At 39.8% G+C, this 26622-nt stretch overlaps 1 protein-coding gene across 6 annotated transcripts in view; it reads right to left on the bottom strand.

The window, feature by feature from the left end:
* DACH2 (dachshund family transcription factor 2) overlaps positions 1–26622 on the bottom strand; it is a 497031-nt gene that overhangs the window by 189581 nt on the left and 280828 nt on the right. For 4 of the 6 annotated variants that reach the window (XM_034781239.1, XM_034781240.1, XM_034781243.1 and 1 more), the window contains exon 3: positions 8121–8192. The exons of the other annotated variants lie outside the window; for them this stretch is intronic. In XM_034781239.1, the coding sequence (XP_034637130.1) occupies positions 8121–8192 (72 nt within the window). The remainder of the gene's footprint in view (positions 1–8120; positions 8193–26622) is intronic. 6 annotated transcript variants of the gene reach the window in all.

Genomic DNA, 26622 nt, shown 5'->3' with positions numbered 1-26622 from the left:
GCTGTTCGTTTACAGTAGCTTGCTGTTTTCAGACGTTTGCAAATCTTATGTGTTCCATAAGAGATAATTAATATCCTTTTGGACAGTAATATAGATGGATTATTTTCTGTCTATAACATATTATACGAATGAGAAATTTCAGATAGTTATTGCCAAGAAAAATTCAATGTTATCCCTCCTTATAAATGCAACTAAAACACTTACTAACATTGTGTACCTAGTTGGCATCTAAGTATGGGCAACCAGTTCTACATTTGGACACCCAAATTCAATTTAGGATCCAGATTTTCAGAAGGTAGGCTTCTGAGCCCATATTCAGCCACCTAAATAATTTTCAGAAGTGCTGACCTAATTTTCAGAAGTGCTGAGCACCCGGTCAACAGAAGCTGCTGAGTGCTTGATACTTTTTTTAAAAATCAGGCCACCTATTTAGGAGTACACTGTGAAACCTAACTTTAGGCATCCATTTGAAAGTGCTGATCTAGGTGCTCAAATATCCTGTGTTTTTAAGTTATCGTTACACAACATGCATATATTGCTGTAAAATTCACAAGGTACTTAAATACAGAAAGATATACCTTCCTGCCATCCAGAGTTTAGGCACTCCAAAGAGATCTGAGCCCATAAATGTAGAATGGTGTTCTTAATGGTTGTGGTTTAATTAAGCCACAACTTTATTCTCTTAAAATAACTAGGAATAACCAGCAATAAATTGTACAGTGCAGGTCATCATTATTTCCCTAATCGTTTCCACCTATTTAGGGGGCTTCCATCAGCCAACCCCCTTTCCAACCTGTCCCAGTCAGCCTGTTGCTGGGACTCCACCCTCTCCGCTGAAGATGAGGAAAAAGGGGGGTATCTCCCTGAGGTTGCAGATATTCCTATAGAAGCCACTACCTCCTTTTTTCCAGATTCTTTAAGGTATGTGTGGTGGGGCGATTACCCCACACCTAGAGAGACTGGGCTGCGGCAGGCCTAGGCGCCTGCGTAGACGCGCGGCCAATCAGGAGGGGGCTTACTGGGAGCCAATAAGAAGACAGATTGGAGCCAGCCAATCAGGGCCCGGCTTAGACATATAAAAGGCTGCCCAGAGCAGGAGCAGTCAGTCTGTCCCAGGCCTTCAGAGGGGAAGGTCTGTCTCCAGAGCTGGGAGGCCAGCACCACGGACAGCGCAGTGCAGGCCAGCCTGAGAGAGTGGGAGAAGGCCCTACTCCATAGCCTGCTAGGCGGCAGGCCTGGGAGGAGGAGGCCTAGCGTAGTGAAGGGCTGTTGGGGAAGCGGTCCAGAGGGATAGTCAGAGGAGGAAGGAGAAGGAAGACAGTGAGACTGTCACACGAGGGCCTCTGGACCGGGACTCAGAGTAGTGGGCGGGCCTGAGTCCCCCCCCCCCACTTATTCCCCCTTGTTTGCTGTGCTGTCCCACGCACAGCCACGGGCCGCAGGGAGCGGCCGGTCAGAACCACACCGGGTCCTGGACTCTGAGGATCGGACTCGAGGGTGTGGGACTGTTGTTTAACACCACCCCCCGGAAGGGGGTGTGATTGGACAGAGGGGCACTGTCGGAGGGCAGTGCTCCGGAAGAGGACGCCGACGTCGGGAGCAACGCAAGTCCGTGCACCCCACAGAGGCGCGACGACAGGCGGAACGCCACCCAAGGAGGGCGCTCTACTGGCATAAAACTAATTCCCCGAAGCGGCCAGGAGGAGGCGCCACAGCGGTGAGCAACCGACGCTGTCACAGTATGCTTCCCCTAAATCGACTTTTTAACTCCCGTTTATCAGGGAACCATAACCCCTCCGTAGTTCTGGATATTTGTCACATCTGCTACCTCCTAAGTTATGACAATCTTGACCTAACCTCCTTACCTACTGCTCCTATCCACTGTGGGAAAGGTGAAAAAAATAACTTGCACTGCCTTGACCAATCTGGCGGTGACAGAATTTTTTTTCCCACCCCGAAAGAAAACGGAAGCGAGCAGTGCAAGCCCACAGCAGACCATAAAACACAGTCCTACTCAGATCCTAAGGGTCCCGTGTAGTTTAGTAATTCATGGCAAAGAGAATTCCCTCCAAAATGCAGAGGGTATATAGATACCCTCCCTTTTCCTCCCCTGGCCCCCAGTGCACATGGTGGGTCAGTGCCTCAACCTGACCTGGCCACTTCCTATTCCGCCCACCTTTGGCTCCTCTCAGGTAAGTCTGTCCCCCCTTTCCTTCTCTCTCATAACCCATATGCAGTAGGGATCCTTAAAGGAGCCCTGTCCTTTCTTTCCTGCTGCCCAGACAAAAAATTACTGCATTCAGTTGCAGTGAGAATATTTTAAGATTGGTCTCCTGTGGACAAGTTCCCATGAGGTGTTGAGTGAGCTGAAATTTCACTAAGTGAATGGGAGTTGAAAGTGAACAGCACCTCCCAGGATTAGGCTTCATGTATTCAACTACAACACTGCCTTTAAATGTAAGCCACTTCACCAAACAGCTCTTCATTTTGTAGCTATGCCCTCCACTGTTTAGTCACAGTCAGCATCCTCAAAGAGACATCAATAGAAACTCCAAGGAGGCAACAGCACAAACTTCTTTCTTTCACAAACAAAGCAAAAAAATGTATTATTTTATATTGTGGCTTTTCTATCTTTTTTCCTCGATCATAGAATCTGAAGGTTGGAAGGGACCTCAGGAGGTCATCTAGTCCAACCTCCTGCTCAAAGCGGGACCACTCCCCAACTATTTTTTTTGCCCCAGGTCCCTAAATGGCCTTCGCACGGATTGAACTCACAACCCTAGGTTTAACAGGCCAGTGCGCAAACCACTGAGCTTCCCCCTTGATGTCAGTGTTCAAAGCAGCAAATATATAATAAACTGCTTAGGCAGTTGTCAAAATCAGCCAGTTTCATTTCAGCATTTAATTATTCCAAAAAGTTGTTTATTGCCTCACATTGCTGCAAAGGGCCACCATGAACATTAACCTTAGGTAGATTTTAAAACTGTCTCAGTATAAAACCATATGTTCCCTAAAATCTACAGGAAATAGAATGTTTGATATACCCAAGACAAATATGTGTATATTAATTTCGTACTGCAATAGGGTTAAGCATAAGATTGGATAATGGTGACTTGCTACCTGTAGACTTAGAAATCTTTTTAGCATTTTGAAAATTGAGACCAGTCCAGTTTATGGCTTAGTAAGGTCTCGTCTTGAGGTCAGGAATGTTAGATTCCAGGCTCGATCACTTTTAATCCTTTTGAACTTGGTAATTACCTTTTGCTATAAACAGTGATTTGGACTATGTCTAATGTTTGTTATTGTCTATATTTATTTATTTCTTCCATCATTTATACATATAACATGATCTTTGGTTCCAAGAAAATCATGTACTTTGAAGACACAAAGATAATTAATACCCATTCACAACATCTTCCAGCCATTACAAATAATGACTTACAGATGGACATAACCCACAGCCCTAAGCCTGTTATTTTTCTGGGTGTAGTAATTAACTTCTATTGTATATTCCATTATTACCTTTTAAATGCAGTTTGTACTCTCCAGTTAATATTTTTGGTGACATTATGATTTATGTTAAGCGCTACATTCTGGCTGCCCTGGCACATATACAGTACACGTAAATTAAGGAAAGGCACAGATAGCCCCTTTCCTCGTCACCAGAGCTTGCCCTGCATTTACAAGGTGGATGCGATAGACTGGCTAGATGTACTCCGCACTTCAGGGAATCTAGGTTTAGGGGAGTGGAGGAAAGGACAGGGCCTCACCACTCCTGCACATCAGTTGGTGGCTGGTGCTACAGGAAACACTTTACACCTTTAAAAGGAGGTACAAAAGCTGCTTCTAAACAAGCTGCCCTAGCAGCATTCTGTCTCCTTCAGTATTTCACAGACAGAATGCCTCTAGCAAGTCACTCACTAGTATAAGTTCCTACTCCCTATCCCACTTCAGCTCCTGCTGTAAAATACATAGTAGTAGTAACAACAGTAGCAGTATAAAAGCTATAACAGAGCTCTAACAATTAAGAAAATAGGAGGTTTGAAGAATTTAGGCCTCAAAGTAGCAGAGCATTTAAGCACATGCTTAGCTTTAAGCAAGTGAATGGTCTCATTGACATTCAATGGCACAACTTATTTGCTCATAGGCAAGTATGTACTTAAGTGCTCTGCTGAATTGGGCCTTAGATGTTCATGATAAAATTACATTTGTGATTATTCCTTAAGTGATTGCTGTAAGAAAATATAGTTAACTCAAAGATTACAAATAATTTGAAATCCAACATTTTCAAATTTAGCTGCCTAAAGTTAGGCATACCTCCACCCTTAATTAAATGACCTGATTTTCTGAGGTGTTATACAATGAGTTCTGTGCTGACATCTCAGAAAGTCAAATCACGTATTTTACTGCCTAACCACAGGCCCCCAAGTTTGAACATTTTGGTATCAGTCTGTATTTCGCTAATTTGATATTCTGTTTAATGAGTAGGCAGAAGTACTGCCCAAACTGAGGAGCAGACCATACAGTCCGCATACTGTGACAACTCCAGCTGAATACCAAGCTTTAAGGCCTGCCATGGCGGTTGACCTTAGGGATTCTGTATTGTGTTGGGAAATAAAATTTAGACATAGATACCAGCAATAACAGCTATATTACTGAAATAAACATAGTAACTCTGAGAACTGCTACTGAACATTTGACGTTATTTGCTCCCCTACATCAGCACTATTTTTCCTGCCCTACATTATCTCCGTGAGGTGTGGTCAATGTTAAGCACCATCATTTGCTGTGAAAAAAAGTTTGCAATGCGCTTTTTTAAAATACAAGCAAAAACATAAAAACATTCAATGGGAGTTTATTCAATTAATTTTAGTTTCCAATTTATAAAGATTTTACTATTCATGCAATGGAAAATGAGAATTAAAATGTGCCTGAATATGCAATATGCTGACACCAAGCTTAGTTTTACAGCCTTTTTAATACAAAAGTAATTTTAAAAATAATAGGCTTAAAAGAGTAAAAAACAAAAACTAATAGTTTTACTAAATTACCTTTTTATTACATGGTTTCAATTAGCATTTTTTCCTCTCAAAGATACAAATTACTGTTTTCTCTGGAAAGAATTAGGAGATGATAGAAATACAGAGAAAACTTCGACCAAATGCTGGACTTAACCCCAATTGAAAGCATACGTCCACATAATTTCCAGAATGGACTTGTTCTTGCAAATACTGCAAACATTAACAATTCTTACAAGTGTACATGAGTTATGAGACATGCTTCTCGCATATGGTAATACATATTATTCTACTAAACTCATTAGTTATTACATTTAATATATACAAAGCTAAGAATTACAAATAATAAAATGTTTTCCATATGAATGTGGTTTTCGATTTCTTTGAAGTCATAAGAAAGATGCTGTGGTATTAGTCAAGGTATTATGCTATAGCATAAGGAAAATATTATACTACAGGTGCAGAAAAGATTTATCCCACATGTTATCAGGCTACATCTGGTGTAAACACAGTGAATTAATCTTTAGTTCCTTTGGGGTTTAAATCTTACAGGTCAAAAAGAAAATGGCTCAACTCTTAAATGATATAGCTCCATGTATTGTCAGAACCTTTTACATCATCTACCAAAGATTTTGTGATACAATGGTTTCAACATTCATTTTTTTTAAATGAAAAAGCTTGAAGTAGGCAGATGAAAAAGTAAAGAAATAACCACAACCAGAAAAAAAAGTGTTGCTCCTGCTAACATTACAACAGTGTGGTACCATAGTACAACTATATTGAAGGTATGTGTTAGTTCAAGTTTCCCATTGTAAAAAGCTAGTTTTTGTTTCTTCCAAGATTAACAAACCCATTGGAAAAAAATGTGCCCTAATATTAAATTTCACACACAATATACTATATCTGCCTAAGCTTTTGGAGTGTATTTGTGTTTAAAAAAAGTTTGACAATTTAAAATTTTGTCTATAGAAGCACTTTTAAAATACAATTACAAAAAAATTTCAATTTAAGAAAATAAAAAATATTGCTAGTGATTTGTTCATACTGGAGCTGATGCATAGCAAATCATACATTAGATTAAATTAGTCTCTTTTTCAGTTCACAAATTGTCCTTAGGTAGCAGAAAATTTTCTCAATTATGTTAGTTATTTGAAATTATTCACTAATAGTGAAATACACACCGGGTAGCTTGCATAATTTAAGTCCAACATAAATGCTTCTGCTGGTCCTCTTCACAAGGGTGAATTTCCCCCCAAATAATTTCTGCAGAATGTTCTTGAACTCTGAAGAGTCACAACTCTCAAATTCTGCTGACCAGATTTGATTAAACATATACCAGCTATTTTTTCTATTCCCTGACTGGATAAGTATAACTCTTAGAATCAGGTTTCTTGTGTAAATATTTGCATTTAGGAATTCCAAATGTCCTTTCAACAAATATTCTCTATTATTCATCCTATTTATTTATATTTAACCTAATATTATGTGGCCTAAATATTATAGCATATATGTGAAATCATTCTATGTCACATGACCCCTTATCCATACTGTGAACACAACGTTGTTGAGTAGAATGATGGAGCTTTAGCATTCATTATACAATTTCAGTTTATGCCATTTCTCATTCTACTTTTTAAATCTCCATTAAGCAGAAAACAAGAATTCCAAAAAGTATACAGATTTTGTGATGTGCATAAATATTCAGTACAGGCTAACTTGTGATCACAATACTCTCACAAACTGAAGGACACAGTCTTGAAAATTTACCAAGTTGCCTAACTCATTGTTATTGTAATAGAAACTGTACACATATATAGGTGTTTATAAGCTAGAAATTAATATGTATTATGAAAAAGAAATAGCATAATTACAGCAAATACATGATTTTCTTCTCTGGAGAATTTCACATGTACCACACCAATGGCACAACACATATTATATTAAATACTATGTGATCAACAATATAACCACCACTGGACTGTGTTAGATTGGCCTTTGTGTTAACTTTCTCTCTGATACAAATCATGCTACATATTATAGTACTACACATTAAGGTAGTAACAGTGCTACTGTCAAACTAATTTTGGCCCAAGAAAGTTATAGATACAGGCTTGCTTGTTCAAGTTGTTATAGCTAGAATTTGGAGGTGTAAGGGTGAACAAAATTAATGAAATTATATTATAAAGCATATAAACATTTAGAGACCAATTTTACATTAGTTTGGTGTACACACACACTTTATATATAATATATAGATGAACGCATAGACAGAGCCATAGGCAGTGCTTAAAGTGTGTTGGGTTGCAACAGGTCACAGACACAGGGAATAAAATTTCTAAAAAATGAGCTGGGTCACCCAGGCACAGAATTTTAGTACTGTGGGGAGGAGAATCCCTTTGAGTCTCTGCTTTCCCCGCTTGCCCACCTCCTGAGGAACAGCAGACAATCAGGCTCCTGCAGGAAGCAGGTAGAACTCTTTCACCATTCTCACAGGAGGGGAGGGAGGGAGGAGCAGAAAGAGCCCAGCAGCTCAAGGCAGCTCCGCAACATTCCCTCCCCACCCAACACCATGAGCAACAGAAGAGCAACTCTATTTCTCCGCCATCCCTCCCAGAAATACCTGTCCTTGTAAGGGGGACAGGAGATCCTGAAGCAGCTCACCCCAAACTTGAGAGGGGGGTGAAGAAGTTGCATTAGAAGTGGGGGAAACTGCAGAAGGCATGGGGGAAGGGGTGTCTGTAGGGTTCAACAGATGGGGAGCAGAATTAATTGGGGGACAGGATTGATTTGGAGGTTGGGGAAGATTTAATTTCTGGGCAGAGGGACAGGCAGATGTGGAGGTGATGACAGACGCCCCCCCACACACACAACACACACACTTTTTTCAGGCTACTTTAAGCACTGCCCACAGGTATAGCTATACTGACAGAGATGGATAGACAGCATACGTCTTCCTATTCATCTGTCTCGCTACTTGAAACATGCAAGCCTCAAGGTTAAAGAAGCAAAATTCTATACAGCTGTACAAAATAATAGTTAAACAAAGCTTATAACTAGAGCCAAATACAGTCATTTGCATGAGATATAAATAGTAGTAAACACCTTGGATTTGAAGAGTCTTGAGCTTTGCAAACTTTATCTGGGTTTCATCAGGAAAAAACAAAGTTCTTAAATCTGGAAAAAAAACACACTGTTAAAAGCACTTATATGTTATTGAAATAGAATTCCATCTGCTAACAATATAGCTTTTTAAATTCTACATATACAGATTGACCAGATATCACCAGTTTAAAAATCTCTGGAGAAGCTAATAAGTGGCAAAGGTATGTTTTCATTTGTTCATCTATGTAAGTGTATGAGGTTTTTTGTCTACATGAGGTGGTTCCCACAAGTGTTTAACACTGATGACTCTCCCAAGGTGGAAATCTCAAAAAGCTTCATTACTCACAAAAGCACATGTTCTCCAAGGAGAGATCACAGAGGAGAAGTGTCATATGATTGTTTACCTCTTCAAAATGACGGCTGGGAATCAGTACAAGTAAGCAAGACTCACTATGACTGGCAGTCACAACGTGAAGCCAATATACTACAAACTTAGCTCAGTACCAGCAGCGTTGTGTATGAGTCAGGTATGCTGTAAAATTTCAATGATGCCTTTAAATTCTAATGGTTTCAAGCTGCTGTAAACTTCTGCAGCAATCAAAAATAATCTGTCATGGGACTGAGGGGTATGAACATCATGTCATAGCCACTCTGCTGTTAGATTTATTGGAGGGTAAGGCATGTCATTTATGCACCAATTCACAGGAGAAAAAAGCAATCCCTATGAAGTTAATCTAATAATAGACTGGAAAGCAATGATTACTGTTTCATGTGCACTAGCTATTTGTAGCAGTGATTGGCCTAATTCAGCAGGCCTCACTTGTCAGAGCTCTGGGATTAACAAGTGTTTAGTTGAAAACCTATTGGGAAACATCAAGAAATAGTTTAATGAGGATCAAAAGTCTTCCATTTCTGGGTCACTGAAACCCTTCCTGCCTCTACCCCCACCTTTAAAGAGCTTGTTGGAAAAGACTTATTCTGGATATAAAACAAATGCTGTGGAATGGTAGTTTTAATGAATCTACACTATTATCAACACATTTTTCACAATAAAGGAGTTTGATCTAGCAATCCTTATTCAGGCAAAACTCCCAGGAAAGTGAGCAGAGTTTTTGCTAAAGTGTGACTGCAGGATCAGGCCCACTGTAATACAAAAACATATGCAGCCCCTTCTGCTTATAGAGCACTTTACAAACAACAATTAACCATCTAATTCTCAGAACAGCCCTGTGAGGTAGTTAAAAATCAGTCTTATTAACCCCATTTTATAGACAGGGAAGCTGAGAATAGCAAATCTTAAACTAAGAGCCACATCACACAGCAAGACACTGGCAGACCTGAGACTGAAACTCAAAAGATCTTGATTCCCAAGCCCATGCTCAGTCCACTAGACATGCAGCCTCCTGCTAAATGTCCTTAAACATTTCTCAATTCTGAAAACAACTTGTACAAAAGCTCTCCAGTCCCCAAGTTATTTATGTGCAGTAGTGTTAAAGAACCCTGGGAAAGACTTTGCCTTTCAACTTTCAATAAGAGAAATCCAAACTAAATTGCGGGAAGGGATGCTATTCTCCTTCACACATAGACTTGTAATTCACGTTAGAGCCACAGGAATGACTTGTATGGACAAAAGACAACATAGCTCTTGTCAACAGGAAAATCAGAAGTTAATCATCCCCTCATCGTATAACTCATTTTTCTCAGAAAAATTAAACTACTTTTTTAGCATGGAATGGAGCAAAGCTGCCAAAAAAAAAAAAAAAAAAGATTTTGTGTGTGTGTGTAATTTAGGTACCCCCTCCTTTCTACACACATGTTGCCGCCTCCATTCCCTCAGCAAGAAAATCACATGAATAGCAGGAAGCAGCTGAGAACAATAATCCGCATAGACTAAAACCTACATTTTTAAAAAACTGAAATAGATTGTGCTACTCAAAGCAGCATTAACAGAGAGGTCACAAAGCACTGGCCAGGAGCAAATGGCAATGCTGCCACTGTTCTGATGGATCAGACAGAAGAGTGGAGAAGCAGTCCCTTTGTGGACCCAGTCAGAGCTTGAAGGGGTGGGGCTAATGTTTTGTGCCACTCCCCAGCAGACTGCTAAATCAGGCTGCATTCTCTCCTCTGGCCAAGTCTTTCCCCTCTCTCTTGGTCCTACACAAAAGAAGAGATGCTATGTTGGGCCAGCAAATCAAATCCTTTGTCCTTTTTCAGCTACCCATTCCTCTCTTACACCTTTTTATTGGCCACAAAAATTCCAGCTCATTTCTCAGTAAGGAACAGGGTATGCAATTCAAGCCTACCAAATTGTTAAATGTGACCAGCGGCATAATACTATCAGTACATCCTGTCATACAGAATATTGTATCTGCCAAACTTCTCAGTGGCTAGGGAATCTGGAGCCCCGGATGCATTCTCTGACATTAAAAACAATGAAAGAAAGTTTTATGTTTTTAAACTATAACTAAAATACCCTTGTTAACTGACAAGTATTCTCTAGAATCTTAATGTTTTGCAGACTATTAATGGAAAGAAAATTTAAAATTCATGATCAGTTATTTGCACTAGAAATCTAATCCTAAGAATTATGCTCATTCAGACATGTGACCTATCTGTTCAATTAAATCAGAGCTTTTACTGGCACAGATAAAAGCAAGATAGCCAAAGCTATATCAAACTTTAGCCAATAAAATACTCGAGACTCCACTCAGTGCTTCTAAACGAGTGAAACAATTATACAAATGCAGACCTGTTTCTTTAGCAGTGGCAATATCTGGCACTATAAATAGTCAAACTTGGCCAGCAATATCAATATAGAGTATCAAGCTCCTAGGTGCTCAGAATCTAATACAGAAAGCACCTGAATCACTGTTAAACTAAAATTAATCTAGAGTGCATGTCTTTTAGTGCAGAAAATGCTTGCTTAATTTTTAATCTGGGATTTAGCACAGAAACTCAGTGGACAATATTTGTATTTTACTTTAATTCCCTATTGAAAGGGTAGAGCCACTTTGAAAAACATCACAAGCCTGACACATTCAAATTACACTGATTTTGGTAACTGCATTTTCATACAAAAGAATAACATCTTGGACTTGTTCTGCACCCAAGAAGATTTACACACTAGAATTTTTTAAGTGTAGAGCAAAAAATCCCAAATTTTAGTTGGATTCATTATATATATAGCAACATGTGTAAAACTGTAGTAAGAAATTAACTACTTATGAGAAAAATCCTTTTTTTCCTGTGCATACCTTGGAAGTGATGCATGTAGTTCCTTAACTGGTTTATGTTAGGAAGCATGTATAATTCCACCAATATATTGCACTGTTTATCATTACAATTCATGGCATCCCAAGAAAGCATTGCAGGAACAGCATTGATATTCCACAGAAGACAAATATTGATTGAACCAGATAGAGCATTTATAACGACAGGAATTCCACAAACAAACTGGCACATCTTGACACATGTGAAAGCAAACCTTTGAGATGCCAAACAGAAGATGTGGAGCATGGAAGTCACATTGCTAGCTGTCAACCAGCAAGAATGTACATGTGTGACATGTGAGTGATAACATCAGACAACACAGCTCACCCATTTCTGTAAATGCCCCCTAATTTTCTTGGACAGGAAAGTGTAGCCTTAGCAAAAACACCCAGGAGCTCAATATCCACTTACCTGACTAATCAATTTGGCATTAAAAAAAGAAATAAATAAATAGCAAATCTTAAAGCTGAATGCTCTTTTACTACCTTAAACTGGCTATTTGCATTATTGTCAATGATTTGTATTACAGTAGCACATAAAATATGGTACGTGCTGTACATATAAAAAGGCAAAGATGCTGCCCCAAAGAGCTTACAATCTGAAAAACAGTCACAGATAAAGAGTAAGAGAAAGAGGTACAAGAATAAGAGTAAGTGATCAAGATGATAATAGGACACATCTTGAGAGTTCCATCATGTCTCGATGATGATGACGATATATAGCTGGCTAGTTTTTTGAACTCAGAGTAGAAATGGATCTTGATAGGGATTTGAATGCAGAAAGGGTAAGACCATCCAAGGAAAGCATCTGATATATAGAAAGTGTCATGAAAGAAAGCACTGTTGTAGGAGCAGACAAACAAGATGTTAAGATTAGCATCGTTGGCTGAGTAGAGAAGACAGGAGATCAGACAATACGAGACAAGGAGAGATAAGTAAGGAGAGGCAGAGTAATGCCAAGCCTTGAAAACAAGGCAAGAAGCTTGAATGTGATTCAATGGAGAAAGGGGACCAATTGGAAGGATTTTCAAAAAAGGGGGTGATATGGTTATATTGATGGGTAGGAACCTACCAAATTCACAGCCATGAAAAACGCATCATGGTCAATGAAATCTGGTCCCGCCCCCATGAAATCTGGTCTTTTGTGTGCTTGTATCCTATTCTATACAGATTTCATGGGGGGAGACCAGCATTTCTCAAATTGGGAAAATTTGGAATTTGGAAAACTCCAAAAGGGAGTTGCAGGGGGGCCACATGGTTATTTTAGAGGGGGTCACGGTATTGCCACCCTTACTTCTGCACTGCCTTCAGAACTGGGAAGCCGGAGAGTGGCAGCTGTTGGCCAGGCGCCCAGCTCTGAAGGCAGCCCCCCCCACCAGCAGGAGCACAGAAGCAATACCATACCATGCCACCCTTACTTCTGCACTGCTGCCTTCAGAGCTAGGTGTCCAGAGTGTGGCAGCTGTTGACTAAGGGCCCAGCTCTGCAGGCAACAGCACAGAAGTAAGTGTGGCAATAACATACAATGCCATCCTTACTTCTGCGCTGCTGCTGGCGGCAGCTCTGCCTTCAGAGTTGGGTTCCCGGCAGCAGTGCAGAAGTATGGGTAGCAGTACCGCAACCCCACCTATAAATCCTTGCGACCTCCCACACACAACTCCTTTTTAGTCAGAATCCTTACAATTACACCACCACGAAATTTCAGATTTAAATAGCTGAAATAATGAAATTTACAATTTATAAAATCCTATGACCGTGAAATTGACCAAAATAGACTATGAATTCGGTAGGGCCCTATTGATGGGCAAAGAAGCCAATCTCAGCGTTAGTTCCTATGTACAATGCTTGACTAAAATTTGTCTGGGTACACAAATTCTCATCAGCGTTGGGACTTTTCATCAAACAGCACCCTTGCTGGGCAAAAGACAGATATAACAAGCAATTTCCCCCTCACATAATAAGCTACTGAGGAGAAAAAAATCATCTGTAACTCCAAATGATGGCTTCTAGTTACAAGCAATGCTCCAGACCAGGAAGACTGACCTAAATCCTGATAACATGTCTACAATGCTTAATAGATTTTTGCATAGGGATAGTCAAGCCTGGCAGCAAAAAAACTTTCAGTAATCTGAAGTTGGCAAATAGTTGCCATTTACACCAAATGAACGTCATCTAGGTTTTTATAAAGCCTACATTATTCTGATATATTTCAAATACACATCCAAGATTTTCTCATAACAGTTTTTAAGGGCCAAATTTGCACGTATAAACACCAAAAACTAACCAATGGATCCACTGCATTTTCCATACATCACACAGAGGGACTCTGTTAAGAGCCCGCTATAGCTAGCAGAAGCTGGTCCCATGCAACCAGCAAAGATGCATCCATCTTGTTAACAGTGTGAACCTTCCCACTCCTTTCTAAGACTCTGCTTGCCTTTGAGACTTCTGCCTTCTTTCTCCACTGATCTGCATAAGTCATATTCTGACTCTGTGTACTGAATCAGCAGGAGTGGAAGTTTCTTTCAATTTCTCCCTGACCACATCTCTTGTTTCTGTACCTTTACATGAAATGAAATAAATAGAATGAAAGACACCAACATATCTTAATCTTTTTGTATGGGACAATAGAACACTGTGCACATAGAGGCACAAAAGAAATGTAGAGCTGGCATATGGACAGAATTATATACTGGTGTGATACCTGGGATGCACCATCTATATAGGTAAATTATGTAGATCTTTGGTCTCATTTCTACAAGACCCCTTAGAATTTTAGTGCATATTTAAAATTAAAAACAATATTAGAAGCTTTCTAAGGGAGTATTTGTTCTGCTAAACTCCTTAAAATTAACTGGTACTTAATGGCCTGCAATTAATGGCAAATATGTTTCTAATTCTTAAAAGTGTAAGTTAAGTGTCCCCTCTGAATTATATCTGTTATTTAAAAAAAGCTCAGCCACAAGTAATTTTAGTCAATTTTAAAATCATATTTAATCTTTTCTTCTCATTCTGTCTCATCTGAAAATCTGAAATATTACTTTCTAATTATATAAAGTCATAAGAGAGTTGGAATTTTCTTAAATGGACCTAAGTCTTCAAGTATTTCAGCATCACTGCATGAGAAGGTTGCACATCTGAAATAGCTCTAGTATGCAGCCTGATTCACATTCACTAAATGGATTAGCTGAAATAAGCATAATAAATAAAAGAGAATAAAAAAAAAATAATTTCACACTAAGTGAAGGCTTGACTTATAGGAAGTGGCAGCTCTGATGGCCCAAGGCGTAGAATTAGTTTTGCCACTCGATAATTTGACTGATTCACTTGAGTGGCCAGAAGAGGACATTTTCTGCCTGATTTCAGTGTAATCAAGTCACCTGCTCTGTGATTGCTGGGGCCAAGTCAATTGCACTCTGTTGAGCACGGAATGTGTGCAGTGAGTAGCAAGAAGAGTGTTTTCTGCATATGTGTGCAGAACTATTGAGCTGTCAATGACAGTGGGATTTAGCTGTTTCTGTATATTAGTGTACTTTCATTTGAGATCATATACGTAATATGAAAATAATCCATTCAGATTTACTCCTTCAGTTACCCACCATTTGGGAATCAGTGACAATATTCAGAGACTCAGATTCTAAAGCCAGATGGGACCACTATGATCATCTGTTCGGAGCTCCAGTATAGCACAAGCCATAGAACTTCAACAAAATTGATTACTGTTTGTAGCTCTCCTTTCAAAGCTCTGATTGTATACTCACATGACTGGAGCACTGTCATGGATAGGTATAAATTGTTCAGGAAGGACAGGCGGGGGAGAAAAGGTGGAGGAGTTGCAGTGTATGTAAGAGAGCAGTATGATTGCTCAGAGCTCCAGTATGAAACTGGAGAAAAGCCTGTTGAGAATCTTTGGGTTAAGTTTAGAGGCGAGAGCCACAAGGGTGATGTCATGGTGGGGGTCTGCAATAGACCACCAGACCAGGAGGATGACTTAGACGAGGCTTTCTTCAGACAACTAACAGAAGTTTCCAGATCACAGGCCCTGGTTCTCATGGAGGACTTCAATCAGCCTGACATCTGCTGGGAGAGCAATATAGCAGTGCACAGACAATCGAGGAAGTTTCTGGAGAGCGTTGGGGACAACTTCCTGGTGCAAGTGCTGGAGGAACCAACCAGGGGCCGTGCTCCTCTTCATCTGCTGCTCAAAAACAGGGAAGAATTGGTAGGGGAAGTAGCAGTGGTTGGCAACCCAGGCAGCAGTGACCATGAGATGATTGACTTCAGGATCCTGACAAAAGGAAGAAAGGAGAGCAGCAGAATACGGACCCTGGACTTCAGAAAACCAGACTTTGACTCCCTCGGGAACTGATGGACAGGATCCCCTATTATGAGGGAGAAAGGAGTTCAGGAGAGCTGGCTGTATTTTAAAGAAGCCTTATTGAGGGCACAGGAACAAACCATCCCGATGTGCAGAAAGAATAGCAAATATGGTAGGCAACCGGTTTGGCTTAACAGAGAAATCTTTGGTGAGCTTAAACATAAAAAGGAAGCTTACAAGAAGTGGAAACTTGGACAGATGACTAGGCAGGAGTATAAAGATATTGCTTGAGCATGCAGGCGTGTAATCAGGAAGGCCAAAGCACAATTGGAGTTGCAGCTGGCAAGGGATGTGAAGGGTAACAAGAAGGATTTCTACAGGTATGTTAGCAACAAGAAGGTGGTCAGGAAAAGTGTGGGACCCTTACTAAATGGGGGAGGCAACCTAGTGACAGATGATGTGGAAAAAGCTGAAGTACTCAATGCTTTTTTGCCTCACTCTTCACAGACAAGGTCATTTCCCAGACTGCTTCACCGGGAGGCACAATATGGGGAGGAGGTGAGCAGTCCTCAGTGGTGAAAGAACAGGGTTAAGGACTATTTAGAAAAACTGGACATGCACAGGTCCATGGGGCCGGATGCAATGCTGAGGGAGCTGGCTGATGTGATTGCAGAGCCAATGGCCATTATCTTTGAAAATTCGTGGCAATCAGGGGAAGTCCCGGATGATTGGAAAAAGGCAAATATAGTGCCAGCTTTTTAAAAGGGAAGGAGGAGAATCCAGGGAACTACAGACCAGTCAGCCTCAGCTGAGTCCCTGGAAAAATCATGGAGCAGGTCCTCAAGGAATCCATTTGGAAGTACTTGGAGGAGAGGAAGGTGATCAGGAACAGTCAACATGGATTCACCAAAGGTAAGTCATGCCTGGCCAACCTGATTGCCTTCTATGATGAGATAACTAGCTCTGTGGATATGGGGAAAGCGGTGGACATGATATACCTTGACTTTAGAAAAGCTTTTCATATGGTCTCCCACAGTATTTTTGCCAGAAAGTTAAAAAAGTATGGATTGAATTAATGGACTATAAGGGAGATAGAAAGCTGGCTAGGTTGTCGGGCTCAACAGGTAGCGATCAATGGCTTGATAGCTAGTTGGCAGCTGGTATCAAGCAGAGTGCCGCAAGGGTCTGTCCTGGGGTTGGTTTTGTTCAACATCTTCATTAATGATCTGGATGATGGGAGGGATTGCACCCTCAGCAAATTCGCAGATGACACTAAGCTGGGGGGAGAGGTAGATAAACTGGCGGGTAGGAACTGGGTCCAGAGTGACCTAGACAAATTGGAGGATTGGGCCAAAAGTAATCTGATGAGGTTCAACAAGCACAAGTGCAGAGTCCTGCACTTAGGACGGAAGAATCCCATGCACTGCTACAGGCTAGGGACCGACTGGCTAAACGGCAGTTCAGCAGAAAAAGACCTGGGAATTACAGTGGACAAGAAGCTGGATATGAGTCAACAGTGTGCCCTTGTTGCCAAGAAAGCTAATGGCATGTTGGGCTGCATTAGTAGGAGCATTGCCAGCAGATCGAAGGAAGTGATTATTCCCCTCTATTCAGCACTGGTGAGGCCACATCTGGAGTACTGCATCCAGTTTTGGGGCCCTCACTACCTAAAGGATGTGGACAAATTGGAGAGAGTCCAGTGGAGGGCAACAGAAATGATTAGGGGGTTGGGGCACATGACATACGAGGAGAGGCTGTGGGAACTGGGCTTATTTAGCCTACAGAAGAGAAGAGTGAGGGGGGATTTGATAGCAGCCTTCACGTATCTGAAGGAGGATTCCAAAGAGTATGGAGCTAGGATGTTCTCAGTAGTGGCAGATGACAGAACAAGAAGCAATGGTCTCAGGTTGCAGTAGGGGATGTTTAGATTGGATATTAGGAAAAACTATTTCACTAGGAGGGTGGTGAAGCACTGGAATGGGTTAACTAAGAAGGTAGTGGAATCTCCATCCTTAGAGGTTTTTAAGGCCCAGCTTGACAAAGCCCTGGCACGATGATTTAGTTGCAGTAAGTCCTGCTCTGAGCAGGGGGTTGGACTAAATGACCTCCTGAGGTCTTTTCCAACCCTACTCTTCTATGATTCTATGATACTGTATTTCAAATGCAGAGGATTTCTCATTACTTCTGAAAAGCTTTCCTTCCTTTATAAAAATATTAAGTATGGTTTTTATTATTTGAAAAGCATATCTAATCAACAGACAAATTACAGTGTCAGTAATTAAGCAATTTACCATAATTTACAAGCAACTAATGCTAAAAACAAAAAGTTTAAGCTGTATAAAATTGATTTAGCATTGTTTCAGCCTATTTTCTTCTTGACATATGTTACTGCATGATTCATCCACATTTTCAGAATCAAAGTCCATGATCTAGCAAACCTAATCTGTTAATAAAATGAAAAGGTGACCTTGCCTAATTTAATAAGTCAGTGTAGAAATACTCTTTCAACATGTTAAAGAATTACAGAAAGGTTATCATAGCTTGCTTTTATGGGAGTGTACTCTACCTTTTCCAGATCATTTCTCAGACTTGCATTACTGTAATTCATTTGATTATATTAAAAACCTTTGTAGATCACTATATTTTAATAAAGGCTTTGTTTTGCTACTAAATATGCCTATCATTTACATTTAAGCATGTATTATATACTGTACTTTCCTTTTTGGAGTCAAGGTTTAAATATTCTGCCCATCGTTAAATGAGGCTTGTACTTTGGGGAATTTTTTTTCTTTGCGAAATATTTTTGGGATGAAATCAGTGCTGGCTAAAGAGTCGAGCCTGATAGCCTATGAGACTGAAGTTCTGCAGTTAGTCTTAGAACAGGTACAACATGACGGCAATAGTGCAAGCTGTCCTATATAACCCCACAAACATGCCTCAGTCTTAACTGGAGAGGACCATCTCCAAGAGTGAAAGGGTAGTTTAGTATCTATTCGCATTCAGACACTAGCCTCTCATCTTGGAACTCCAATTAATAAGGAGAAGTGATTTTGCAGTATGGACACATTTCCACTCCGAACTTAATATGCCTCATCAAGTTATTTAAGATGACTCATCAGACACCCCAACACATTTCAGTTAATTTAGATCAAAAATGGAATTCAAATTTGTAGTAAGCATAACAGGAAGCAAAAATATTAGAGTCTCTATGAAGGTATCAGGTTTTTGTCCTAAATGCATGAGTCTAGATGGATAAAGTAAATAAGGAACTGCTATTTACTTCTCATAACACAAGAACTAGGAGTTACCAAATTAAATTAATAGGCAGCAGATTTAAAACAAACAAAAGGAAGAATTTTTTCACACAACACACAGTCAACCTGTGGAACCCCTTGCCAGAGAATGTTGTGAAGGCCAAGACTATAACAGGGTTCAAAAAAGAACTAGATAAGTTCACGGAGGATAGGTCCATCGTTGGCTATTAGCCAGGATGGAAAGGGATGTTGTCCCTAGCCTCTGTTTGCCAGAAGCTGGGAATGGAAGACGGGGTGGATGATTACCTGTTCTATTCATTTCCTCTGGAGCACTTAGCATTGGCCACTGTTGGAAGACAGGATACTGGATTAGATGGACCTTTGGTCTGACCTAGTATGGCCATTCTTATGTAAATAGAGCATCTGCCCAGGTGCTCAGTGAAATGGGAGCGCTTGGAAGGAGGGCACACAGAATGTGCTCCCCCACATACCGCTTGCAAACTTCCATGCAGGGGGGTGACGACTGCAGCTCATGCATTTCCTACAGCATAAGATCTGCTCAGGGATACTGATTCTGCACATGCAGTTTCTCCAAAAGGAGGAGGGAGAAAGTAGGGCCATGCTTTTCTGCTTCGTTCAGCAAAGCTGGTCTTCCTCAACATGCTGCTCTTCTAAGGGACAGGCACAGTGTGAGCACACTCCCCAGGAGCTCCAATGCAGCTCTGTCTTACTCCGTAAACAGAGCTGTGACTTCATAGCACAGTCTGGCTCACAACTGTGAGTTTTGCTGGACTGACTCTCTCTCTGGTTACCTGCAGCAGCAATTCCTGTATCTGAATCCAACCATTCCCACCCTTTCATCAAACATGCAACTTCATTGACAATTCCAACACAAATGCCAATCCTAAAATTCTGAAGTAATAAACAAGCATAAATGAGACATTAAAAGTTGTGAGATGCACATTTAAGGAAATCTGGACAAAGTCCCTCCTTCACAATTTGTATACTTGTGACATGTGAAATGAAGGTCTTTGTGGAAAATGAACTTCCGTGGGAGTTTTTTTGTCTAGCTTCTTTTTAAGCGCAAAGTATTATTGTTAAAAACTCTGCTTGCAAGTTACAACAAAATCACTTTTAGTGCTTGTCTCTCAAGCTCTGGTGTATTTTAATTATTTTTTACTTTCATTTGGTATTTCTCTTTTATTTTTTCATAAATGAAGAGCCTGCAGTTCACGCCTTTAGCTCTCACAATTTGGACCCAAAATAAATCCATTAGCAGTGTGGTTTCATGATTATTTATACTGTATAGTACTGAAGTAAGCTGAGTTGACTGTATTTAACACTGGGAAGGTAACTTTTCTGAGCCTTGTGTACCAAAATGCAAACTTTTCTACAACTAATACTCCAAATTGAAATAAGATTGCAGTACAGCAGAGTGGCATTTAATTGGCAAGCAGACACATACACTAGACATACAGTTAGGCACTAACAGTCCAAAACAGACCAACTAATAAAGTGCGACCAGAGAGAAGGACTAGGAAATAGATGTGTCACAGACAGATGTGTAAAAAAATATATATACAAAATTTGCTACAACGATACACTGAATAAAAGCCATTTTCACTTAACCATTGTTTACCCAAATTTTAAGAATCTCTGACTTGATGCATTAGTAAATGATGTGATAAGATCAGCAAATATAATTTCTCGAAAAAATGTAGGGAAAAATGCTTTCTGGAAAACTAATTTATGTAACTCACAACTCTGAATAAAAAAAAATCACATATTTCCATTAATAACCACTCTTTGCAAAACATTATCAAATCTTTTCACAGTTAAGGGTGAGGGCAAATGACTGTTGGTATCCATAGGCTGTCAAAAATACTGTCAGAAAATTAAGTTCTTCTCGCACAACATTTGCCAACTCTAATCCCATGGATATACTTCAGGTTAAAATGAGAAGATAACACATAATATTGATACTGGGAGTTAAGCTTCAGCAAGACCAAATATTCTTGGATGCCAAGAAAGCACCCCCACAGAATTCCTAAACATATAGACTATTATTTTTCTAGCAGAGTAGTTTTAAGTTAATTTATTGTATTTTTATGGAGGGTAGTCCCACATCTTATTCACAGCCTGTCAGCACAGCAGCAAATTATAGAAAACATAATACTAAACATTACAACATAAAGCAAATATTTATCTAATTTGGATTCTGTAATTTTTAAAGTAAGTGACTGCTTACTTTATTTGTGTCAAAAGCAAATAAGTATGGCCATTACTTTTACTGGTAGTACAATGTAAAGGGAGTATGGCTATCAGTCAAAGCAATTTCCACTGTAGACATTAGCACTTAGACTTTTCACTACAAGAGTTGTTTTCTATTCCTCTGAAAAGAACCTAGGTCATCAACTATCAAAGTACTTAAGCATATGCTTAACTTTAAGTGCATGAGTAGTCCCATTCAAGTCCGCAGGACTAGTTGCATACTTAACTTTACTACAGACTACAGAGCTCTCCTGGTACTAAATTAATAACGTTATGCAGCTACTATATTCCATCAAGAGGAATTAATCACAGAGGATGAAATACCATTAAGAAAACTCCTGCATTTAAATATGGTGTGTGTTTATGGTACCATTTGCTGAGCTTTGTTTTGTTCCCTATATGAATTTTCTGGACAATTTGCAACAGTATTGTTACACCAAAATAGAGTCTTATATAGAGATTTCCTATGAGAAATCTCACAACTCAAATCTAATTTAGATATGGAGCTGACATTAAAAAGCATATTATTTGAGCAAATAGGTTGGATTAAGACACTGCAAATAGATAGTTGACTATATTCTTTTGCTCCATAGATCAATGTTTTCCTGCAACTCCATTATCTCTGTGAGATATGGTAACAGTAACTGTCAACCCTGCAATGAAAAGTTTACAATTGTGTTTATTTAAATGGACTCTATTAAATTAAATTTTGGTTTCCACTTTATTACAGACAATTACTAGTCAAACCACCGAAAATGAGAATTAAAATGACTCAAGAGACAATGGGCCTATGTGTCCTTTGCGAAACACCACTAAAACCAACTGAATAAATTTGTCCCAGAGTGCAGACCCTAGTGGGGTGACAAAGGATTTATGCTCCTTTTCTGTAATATTATACCCCATCATTTTCAAAGTACCATTTTAACACACATACTGCCCTATTCCCAAACAATGGAGAATCAGGATTAGGCATGATCTTGGCAAAAGGTAGCATCTCCAGAATCTGAAGTTGCTCGATTTGACTACAAGAGGATTATCATACTAGAGTGCATTTTGATGAGCCTCAAAACCAGCTGAGTCAATAAGCTGATCCCTATTAATGTCAACGGAAAATGCCTCAATGCCAACTTAATTTCAATTAATTCAGACATTTAATCAAAGCTAGTATAACTCCTAGAACTAAGATTTAAGCTAACACCCACAAAACGGTTTGAGATTCTTAAAGGAACACTGTCAAGCCATTTAAATGCCAGAATATGTACTGTGCTTTAAAGCTACATTTATTGGATGGAGATTCTAGACTCTCTTTCAGAATCCAAGTATTTTTGTTCAACTTACTGTTGCCAAGAAAAATAAAACCCAACAGCCACTCTTCAGTCACAATATTATTTTGTTGCTGCTGAAGGAACCATCCAAACAACAGAGGGAGCTCAAATTAACAAGCCTTCTTTCTGAGCTCTACAGACATCATTGTTAACCTTACCTCTATTCATGATAATTCTGAGTAATGAGTTATGTAGAAAAGAAACATTGCCAAGCCACACTAGTTTCCCCATAAGAAGCAAAGCATGAGCCTGGGGGAGAGAATCAATATCTGCTAAATGGAGAAGGACAAAGCCATTAACAGGAAACAAATTTATTATCAATCTGCTAAACGAGGTTCGGAAAACCATGAAGAAAAATAAAGATTATGAATTATTACAAAACTTGACTTGTTATTAATTTATCTACTTATGCATGTGAGGAAACTTTTGAGCCTTTCCCTAAATTTTTGACCCACCCAGACTACAGCTACTCTACAAAGCACCTAGCCGTAGCATAATAAAAAGAACTGTAAGAAATTTTAATAACAAACCCCCAAAACAGATGAAACTTCCCTGATTAAGAATTTTGTTACCATCTTGAAACAGGGGCCAAGTTTCCCAAACAGTTCACTGACATTAGTAATCTGGCCAAGTTGAGACCAGACATGAACTGAATATTAAGTGCACCCAGTTTTTCTGCCTGTTCTCAACTCAAACCTGAGCAAAATTGGCTATTTTGGCTGAGCTTCATTTTGAGATCTCAAAGGACATATAAACTCAGGAGCATCAAAACCAAAAACAGCTTTGCACAAAGCCCTGTGAAATGAAGCTACCAAGTTTCACACCTCTCTGATCATAATTAGTAGCTGAGACCATGTTTAATTAAGTTATCAAAAATATATTTTCGGGGAGGCTGAAGCTCAGACTCTTATTTATAGATGCAATATGACTCTCCTAAAAATGTCCCTGTAAAACAGAGGTGGACACTGAAAATGTGGCCCTTAAAGATAGACAAAACAAAATAGAAAGGGAGGCTCTGGGTTACTGGGTATGTTTTTTCAAGATATCCCTGCTCTTGTAAGGAGTTGCACTTTAAGGATTAATGACTAGTTAAAAAAACTGGTCTCATCCAGCATTCTTCATACACTCAACACTCCCATTCATTTCAGAATATTTACCCTTCACAGAAAGCTGTAGGAATCAGCATCTGTGATTTTGGCATCAAATACTGGGGTATTTAAGAATTCTGTATATATGGAATTTGATTTTAAAATAAAATTAAATAGATGTTTTAATGATCACACGTACATCCAACACCAATTATTTCACAATTAAATAAAATAGTGACAGTGTAACTTATCTGTCAGTTGTATAGTACAGTAGCTCACTTTCCTACGTTATTTACATGTGTTTTCCTGTCTCAGGGCAACAATCATTAGCTATGGTAGTAAAAATGAAGAGTTGCTAAAGAAGTATATGAATTTTTATTATTTGAAAAAATAGTTCTTTGTACAATTATTTAAGGTTTAGCTTGTAAGCATGTCATTGGTATAAAATATTTCTCATCATTTTGGGGACACACCAGATGGAATGCAGGGCACTGTGGGATATGCCATTTATCACAATGACAGTGCGTAGGTAGCAGTGATCCTCTCACCACAGGGGGAAGCTAGAACTGCAAATGTGGAGCAACATTAAAAGCTAGACTAGTGGAGTTTGGCAACACTTGCATTTCTCATTAACTGAATCATATTAATTTATTAGCCATATATATCAAAGTAATTCACTACAGAACTGTCACCAAGAACAGTTTATAACTGTTAGCATTCCCCATAGGCAGAGAAGTGTGGCAGTCATCTTGAAGCAGCGTGCATGTCTTTGATTTTTTTAAAGATAATAATAACTTGGTCAAACCAGGTAATGCCAATAATGACAAAGTTGTCCATATGCTTCCTATTAGAAAGAGAGCTTAAAAAAGAACATCCATGATTACCAAAAAGGGATATTGGGAAACAACATAAGTGATCTGCAGAAGTGAGATGTAAACATACCAAAATGTTCAGTCTACTATGTTGATGGGGACAGTTCACTAATCCATATAATCATTTGCTTCCTTTGCTCCAAGGCCAGTTTAAATGGGACACAGAGGATTCACACGTCTCATTTTTTTTACAGCAACCATCAGACATGGTAGCCCTATATCCAGCTCTTTAGGTGGTGAAATGAGTCAACAGGTACTGTAAATTGACCAGGAGGGTGTGCTTACAAGCTACTTCCTCTAAGAATCCAATCTGCTCAGCTTCACAATAAGAACAGAGGAGCTTCTAAAGATTTGGTGGCTTGTATATTTTTCTAGTTTGAATAAACACCAGAATTTTCTAAGTTTATCTGAATTTCAAACATTTGAGCCAATGCCACACATTGCTGTTGACCTCCATGAAACAGAGCCCTTTCTTTTGGCAACAGGCCCTACTCTGTCTTGGCTGCATCTCTCAATAAGCATGCTCTCATTCCTCCTCACCCCTCAGCTCTGCAGGCCTTCACAGCAAGTCTTGCAGCTTCTCTGCTAGGCCAAAGACGGCTGTTCAACTGCAGCTTGGAAGCAGCTTTGGGACCACGTATGGTTGGAAATGGGGAGAGAAACTGCGATTAATAAAAGGCAGGTGGGCACTGATTGTGTTGGCAAACCTCACATTTAGTTCTCTAACATACAGAACCTAAATTAAATTGCTGGAAAGACCAGAAACAAATTATTCTTGATATTTTTTCCTATGCCTACAGAAACAATAAGAAGCTACAGTTTAATATAGTAATTGGAAGCAAGGCAACACTTAAACTTACAGTATTCCGATAGCACCTACTTTATTGATTTAATACTCCAAGGTGCTAGTTGGTATTCATTATCTACTAATATATTTATAAAATGAAATTATTCTATTTACAGTTAAACTTTTAATAAATCAACAAGAAGTTAAACAAGGTATTGAGTTTTCTACCCAAGCACTTGCAGCTAAAAAGTCAAAGCTGGGAAGTACAGTATGCCTAATTTAACTGCTTGTTTATTGCATGAAAACGACGATGTGTACCTGAGCTGCTACAAGCCAAATGGGTGATGAAAATAGCAGCATGTATGACAAGAGGCGAAATGAGATGGCTGACTCAAGTCTTGAGAAAGTTGCTGACTGTGACTCTCCAGACTGATCAGTTTACTCCCCAACTCATAGAAGCAGCACCTTGGGACCCATTCATGCACCCAGCAGAATGGCTGAAGGTGAACTGCTGTGAATTGATAGATCACTAAAAGAGGGATGGGACTAACGTGAACAAAAGGAAGGTATGAATCATGTCATTGTTGATGAGGAATTCAGTTTTTGCCATGCTTGAGTTTGAGTGAGCAGTTACCAACTAGGATGACATGTTGGAGAGAGACAAACTGACTGTAGAAAATTTCAAAGCTACGCAAACATAATGAGTTTGAAATTTCCCATTTGAAGCATGAAGGCAGATTTACATAACCATCTTTATGTGCTTGCTCCACCAAGATGTGACAAGATCAGAGGCTGGGTTCTTTAAGGGGAGAGAGTTCAGTGGAGATGTAGGCCTGAGGAGGCCCAGAAAAAGAGACCTAGAGAGGAAAACTGCATTGCATGAATAGAGACAGAGAAGACTGAAGAAGCTCCGAGATATAAGGAAAAAATCCTCCCCACACCATTTCCCAGTCAATGGAAGGAGTGGGTTCTCCCAAGGCTAGGGTTACCATACGTTCTCTTTTTCCCGGACATGTCCGGCTTTTCGGCAGTCAAACGCCCGTCCGGAGGGAATTGCCAAAAAGCCGAACATGTCCGGGAAAATGGCGGCTCTGCTCCTCCCCTGACTCTTCGGCTCTGTTTAAGAGTCGAGCTGCCCGAGCGCTATGGGCTTCAGGCAGCCCCCTTGCCTCCGGACCCCAGCCGCCGGCCGGGCACTTCCCCTCCCGGGCTCCGGTGGCGCAGGGTCTGGAGGCGTGGGGGCTGCCCGAAGCCGGTAGTGCTGGGGCAGCTCGGCTCTTAAACAGAGCCGAAGAGTCAGGGGAGGAGCAGAGCCTCC

Source organism: Trachemys scripta, chromosome 9 (genome assembly GCF_013100865.1).
Source record: "Trachemys scripta elegans isolate TJP31775 chromosome 9, CAS_Tse_1.0, whole genome shotgun sequence".
Taxonomy (NCBI): domain Eukaryota; kingdom Metazoa; phylum Chordata; order Testudines; family Emydidae; genus Trachemys; species Trachemys scripta.
The sequence above is the reverse complement of the archived record's forward strand: the minus strand, read 5'-3'. Positions and strand labels throughout refer to the sequence as shown.